The sequence below is a fragment of the Eurytemora carolleeae genome, unplaced genomic scaffold (assembly GCF_000591075.1).
Source record: "Eurytemora carolleeae unplaced genomic scaffold, Eaff_2.0 scaffold199, whole genome shotgun sequence".
Lineage (NCBI taxonomy): Eukaryota > Metazoa > Arthropoda > Copepoda > Calanoida > Temoridae > Eurytemora > Eurytemora carolleeae.
Window position 1 is genome coordinate 309,485 of NW_019396149.1, and position 6,837 is coordinate 316,321.

At 32.2% G+C, this 6,837-nt stretch overlaps 1 protein-coding gene across 1 annotated transcript; it reads right to left on the minus strand.

Moving 5' to 3' along the window:
• Positions 1 to 946: 946 nt before the first annotated feature.
• Positions 947 to 6,518, minus strand: LOC111696516 (zinc finger protein 845). The gene is made up of 6 exons (XM_023466126.1): positions 6,403 to 6,518; positions 5,482 to 5,527; positions 3,913 to 4,072; positions 3,536 to 3,619; positions 2,698 to 3,024; positions 947 to 1,403 (listed from the first exon to the last, which is right to left on the minus strand). The coding sequence occupies exons 1-6, from the start codon at positions 6,495 to 6,497 to the stop codon at positions 1,027 to 1,029; spliced, it is 1,089 nt and encodes a 362-aa protein (XP_023321894.1). The 5' UTR covers positions 6,498 to 6,518; the 3' UTR covers positions 947 to 1,026.
• Between the last annotated feature and the right edge of the window lie 319 nt (positions 6,519 to 6,837).

Consider the following 6,837-nt stretch of genomic DNA (forward strand, 5'->3'; position numbering starts at 1 on the left):
AAAATCAGAATATTAATAACATTTGTTCTTACAAAATAAATCTAACTAGGAATGCGGGAAACTGTTAAAATGCTTGAAAATAAATCATCGATATTCTCTAATTTAACAGATAAAATTTGGAAACTTAATTCTAGAAATAATTCAGAAGTTAAATTAGTCCTTATAAGATAATTTTTGTTATTAGAGATTTATTTTGTAAGTTATGAAAGTGAGTTTTGTTTTGAATTGTGGATTATACTCAAAAACGGGAAAGTGTGTTTTGTCTCGAAAACGCGACATTGTTTAAAATTCAGGATATATTCCAAAATTGAAAACCTAAATTTGTCTTGAAAACGGTCAAGAGCTTTAATATAAAAAGAACTCCTATTATAATTTTGATTTTAAAAAAAGTTTAAAATTGGGAATTGTTGTCCTCGTCATGTTTAATAAAATGTTGGTTATGGTTTTTATTATCGACTTTTACTCTGGATATGGGCCGGGATCCCAAAAACCCAGTCTTTCAATTTGTGCCCATTTCTAACACTCAGTGTTAGACATGTGTCAAGTGTTAGTTTTGAAACTAATGTTCCCTGTATTAAGGATTTAAGGGGAATTTTGTGTGGGACCTCACGTGACTCCAGGGAAGGTTTATTTATGAATGATCAAAATTTTAAAAGTATTTTTTGTAAATTTTTTTAAATGCGCGAAAAATATTATGAAATCCGCAAACTTTTTGTTTTGTTTTTGTTTTATACCCTGCAAAGAGAAGATGCTCACAGATAAAGCCACAATAAAAAGGCGAGCGCCTGCCTAGTAACATAAACATTTCCATTAATAAAGCTCCAGTTGAAGCCTAAACGTTCTTCAAAACTTAACGCTAATTACCGCTAATTAAAGTCATTAAAGATAAATAAAAACTGCTGATAAATGTTTGCCAGTAAAATTACGAACATTAATACTCAAGCCGAATTTTTCATAAACTAGAATTTATTAAAATTAACTTTAGAAAATACATAAAAATAATATTTTAGGTTTAATGAGACTAAATTAAGTATAATTATGTTTCTTATTCATGTGCCCCTTTAATTTATCCTTCCTTGTTGCTGTATAATCACATAAATCACATTTAAATCGTAAACCTTGGTGCTTGCTTTGTTTATGTCGTTTTAGAAACGATATTCGAGTAGCAGAGTAATCACACATATCACAGGGATATCTCACACCCTCATGCACGTTTAGTCTGTGCTCTTTTAAATAGAATTGTTTGGTTGTAGAATATTCACACTGATCACAGAGAAACTTGATTCCGTCGTGTTTAATCTGTTTGTGTTGCTTCAGATTTCCTCTAGACGTGGATACATGTGTACACTGATCACAGGGATGTTTCACATCTTCATGTTTGCTCTTCTTATGCTGTCTCAAGCCTGGCAAAATAATCGTGTAAGGGATTGTTTATGAAATCCTAAGACATGGAACTGAACAAGAAAAGAACTGAGTTCTTGTCAAAAACTCGCATTTCAAATAGACATTATGTTAGATCAAATAGTTTCTTTACAACAGCAGGTTGCAATTATATGAGGATTAGCAAATTTGAGTTTGTTGTGGCAAGAACTTAAACGATTTTTTGGATGGTTCGAGAATAACCAAGATTCCAATCAACCTTTACAATTCGAGTTCCGAACTTAAAACAATAATGGTGTTAATGGGTTTTCAAAAAAAATTAAATTTTACAAAAAAATGCCCGAAGTTTTGCCAAGTCAAAATTATTTTTCTTGAGTACAAACAAAAAACATGATGTACTTTTCTTTTAAATTTCAAATGTCAACGTGAGAGCTGTAGTAGCTGTGTTATGTACTCTACTTTAAAGGTAAAAGCTGAATGAAAAAATAAAAATGTCCCATTACCAACGGTATTCATTTGATCCTTAATATGAGTGAAATATGAAGAAGAAATCGTAGAAAAGTGTTCAATTCTAACAATTTTCTTTCTTTCTCTCCTCCTATATACAGGGTTACCGACAAAGGATGAGACTGTAAAGACGACCCAAAACTCTATAAATATGACGATTTAAAGCATGATGTTTGGCTTCCGCATCTAATTGCGTATTTTAATGTTTTATAAAAAGATTAGGCACAGAAATAAGCCAGTTTTAACCTACAATGAACCCTGAATGCAAGAAAACGGACTAAACAAATTGCGTAAAATTGTTTCTGAAGTCTTATCCTTTGTGGTATCCCTGTCAGTCTGCAAAACACGTTAAAGAACCAAAAAGGTTATCGTTTCGAATCGGATAAAAAAGACAGTCAGAAATATATAGACCAGGAACCATCTGTGTACTGTAGTGGGATGAGATCAAAACAAAGAATTAAGGGGCAACGCATAATTTTTGAGGGAAAAGGGCCCAAGGGATGGAATAAGAATATATTGCTATTGTATTTTCCATATTGACCAGAAAGCCAAAAATCATATGTATTCGCTCTAACTTGATATATTAACTTGTTTTTTTTGTTGGAATGTATTATCACATCAGAGCTTTAGTCCTTTCCCTTCAACTTCCGTGGGGGCACTGGGTTTGTTTACATTCCTCCCACAGTGTACAGTATATAATATGCGTAAATCTGAATTGGGCGTTCCTGTATATAGTTCCTTTGTTCCGTCTAATCAAATTTGACTTTTTTCGATTTAAAAAATGTCAAATTTATTGATAATTTTAAATACCTGTGAGAAATGTTGAAATATAATCACATTCATCGCAGAGAAATTTTTTTCCCTCATGTTTACTTTGCATGTGTACTTTTAGAGAGGATAGCTGGGGAGTAGAATATTCACACTGATCACATGGATACTTCTCTCCAATATGCTTACTTCTCATGTGATACCACAGATTACTTTTACTGTTTGCAATATGGTCACATTGATCACATGTCCGGGGATAATTGTTGGTTTCTACAGGTTTTAAGTGTTTTCTCTTCATGTGTAACTTTAATTTAAACTTGTTAGTTGCCACATGTTCACATTGGTCACAAGGAAACTCGTCATCAGGATCTGATTAATCAAAAACTATTAGAATCGTAAAAAATAAAATTTTTTATGCTTTACTGAAAACTAACTAAAGTTACCGGCGTTGTCCGTGGAATTTAAAAAAAAAACACAAAGACAAAAATGAGCGAAGAGCTTTTTTAAAGATGAAATGCAAATTTTAAAAATTTTCTAAAGGTAATAATTTTATTAAAAATTTTTGAAATAAATATTTAATTGTTTTTTGGAATAAAGATGATCAGGGGTGTATATTTTAAAAAGTATGATCCTCTCTTCCCAAAAATTAATTTTATTTCCCAATTTTCAGCGAATAAAACATAAATAACATCTGGGGAGAAATCTATCTAAAAGGGGGGAGAAATTTATCTAAGAGGGGGGAGAAATCTATAAAGAGGGGAGAGAAATCTATCTAAGAGGGGGGAGAAAATGATTTTCCAAAACGCATATCTTTGAACCTTAAATCCCCGCATGTCATAGAAACCGATATAACAGGATTTGCAGTGATCTAAAAAATAACCTTTATCTCGTTGATAATCTATCTCCTCTAATTCTATCCTGTGAGCATCTTCACTCTTCAAACACATTTCAGGACTAACTGGTCCTAAACAATAGTTTTATTTTTCTTCAGGCATAATTATTTCCCCCTCCCTTCTCCTTAATAATAATAACCCCACCTACTTTTTTCCAACATTTCTGGAAAATAAATTATATTTGGAGAGAAAATGTAAGTTTAAATCCCACTCTTTTTACTTCAAAGTTTAGAGAAATAAAATTCAAAATATCTTTGAACATACTCGAGTTTTAATACCGAAAGAATAATAATATAAGATTTCCTCAATTTAAAACGAAAAAAATTCCCCAGAGCATAATCCCCCTCCCCACACTCTACTAAACCTTTTCTCAATCTGATTTGTGAAAAGCTACCGAAGCTCAGGGATTGATAAATATGTTTGACCGTCTCCAGGTTGGTTTCTCGACCATAGAGAAGGTTTAGAAGTTCTCCAACTTCTCCAGGTTGGAAGTTAGGTAGGATAACAATATCTTCCTCACTCGCCTAAATACACAGAATACACAAAATACACAGATTACATAGATTACATAGATTATGATTACAAAGGTTACAAAGATGAAATTAGACAGATTACACAGATAATGTAGATTACACAATACACATGGTTACCTATAGACAGAATACATAGAAAGAATAAATGATTTTTGAAGATTTAGGGATGAGGGGGAGGGGTATACAGATAGGATAAGACAGATTACACAGATAGATTAAGACAGATTATACAAATAGAAAAAGACAGATAATACAGATAGATTAAGACAGTTTATACAGATAGAATAAGACAGATTACACAGATAGAATAAGACAGATCAAATAGATAGAATAAGACAGATTACACAGATAGATTAAGACAGATTATACAAATATAATATGACAGATTATACAGATAGAATAAGACAGATTATACAGATATAATAAGACAGATTATACAGATAGAATAAGACAGATTAGACTGAAAGAATAAGACAGATTATACAGATAGAGTAAGACAGATTATACAGATAGAATGAGACAGATTACACAGAAAGAATAAGACAGATTATACAAATAGAATAAGACAGATTATACAAATAGAATAAGACAGATTATACAGATATGATAAGACAGATTACACAGATATAATAAGACAGATTATACAGATAGTATAAGACAGATTATACAGATAGAATAAAACAGATTATACAGATAGAATAAGACAGATTACAAAGAAAGAATAAGACAGATTAAACAGATAGAATAAGACAGATTATACAGATAGAATAAGACAGATTACACAGAAATAATAAGACAGATTATACAGATATAATAAGACAGATTATACAGACAGAGTAATACAGATTATACAGATAGAATAAGACAGATTACACAGAAAGAATAAGACAGACTACACAGATAGAATAAGACAGATTACACAGATAGAATAAGACAGATTATACAGATAGAATAAGACAGATTATACAGATAGAATAAGACAGATTATACAGATAGAATAAGACAGATTAGACAGAAAGAATAAGACAGATTATACAGATATAAGAAGACAGATTATACAGATAGAGTAATTCAGATTATACAGATAGAATAAGACAGATTACACAGAAAGAATAAGACAGATTACACAGATAGAATAAGACAGATTATACAGATGGAATAAGACAGATTACACAGATAGATTAAGACAGATTATATAAATAGAAAAAGGCAAATAACACAAATAGATTAAGACAGATTATACAGATAGAATAAGACAGATTACACAGAAAGAATTAGACAGGTCACACGGATTAAAGACACATTACACAGTTCTAATGAGACGGATTAAAGAATCTGAAACGGGAGGGGGGGGGGGGTACCGTACCCTGCCCCCTGATATACTGTGTAAAAAATCCTACCAGTAAAAGGGATTTCAAGAAACCACTTCCTGCGGCCAGCAACAACCTAAGTTATAAATACTATTAAATTTATTAAACAAAAAAATAGTAAAACCCCTCAAATTTAGTGAAAATAATATTAAATTTAGTTACCAGCAAATTTAGTAGAACTGTTTTGAATTAAGTAAAAAATACTTTCAAATTAACTAAAAATACCGTCCAATTTACTAAAAATATCTTCAAATTTTGTGAAAACCATCATATTTAGTAAATACCATCAATATTAGTGAAAATATCATCAAATTTAGTATAAATACCATCAAATTTAGTAAATATACCGTCAAATTTAGTAAAAATACTATCAAATTTCGTAATACTTTCAAATTTTATCAAATTATTATCCAAATTACATCAAATTTAGTAAAATAAAAACGTCAAATTTAGTAAAATATCATCAAATTTAGTAAAAACCATCAGATTTGGTAAATACTATCAAATTTAGTAAAAATACCATCAAATTTAGTAAAAACTGACACGTGTATGTAAAACAGACCCATGTTCATGTAAAACTGATATGTGTGTGTAAAATTGATCCATGTGCATGTAAAACTGACTTGTTTGTGTAAAACTGACCTTTTCATGTAATACTGAACTATGCGTGAAAACTGACCTGTGAGTAGAAATCTGACCTGTGCGTGTAAAACTGACCTGTGCGTGTAAAACTGACCTATGCGTGTAAAACTAACCTGTGGATGTAATACTGACCTGTTCGTGTGTACCATGACACTGATGCATGTAAAACTGACCTGTGAGTGTAAAACTGACCTGTGAATGTAAAACTGACCTGTGCATGTAAAATTGACCTGTGCGTGTAAAACAGACCTGCAGTGCATGTAAAATTGACCTGTGCATGTAAAACTGACCTGTGCATGTAAAACTGACCTGTGCGTGTAAAACTGTGCTCCCTGACAAATAATACGAAGATCACACAAACCGTAATCATCTACACACAGTTCATCAACACGACGCAGCAGCATTTCTATTCTCTAAATCTGAAATTTTTATCCTTTAATTTGCTCACTTTCTTTGGAAATTTCCTAGAAAAGGATTTTTGGACCCCCCCCCCCCCTTCATAAAAATGTACAATATAGTCAAAGTATGAATTGTGGTCGCAGCGCCTGGCCCCCTAGTTTGTTCTAGCCGCGGTGATCGGTCCCCTAGCCTGTCATAGCCGCAGCACTCGGCCTCTAACCTGTCAATATAGCTGAAGCGCTCGGCCCCTAACCTATCCTAGCCGCGCGGTGTTCGGCCCAGAAATTGTCTTAACCTAACCTAGACCCAGGAATAATTTAGGTAATTTTTGGGCCGAGCGCTGCG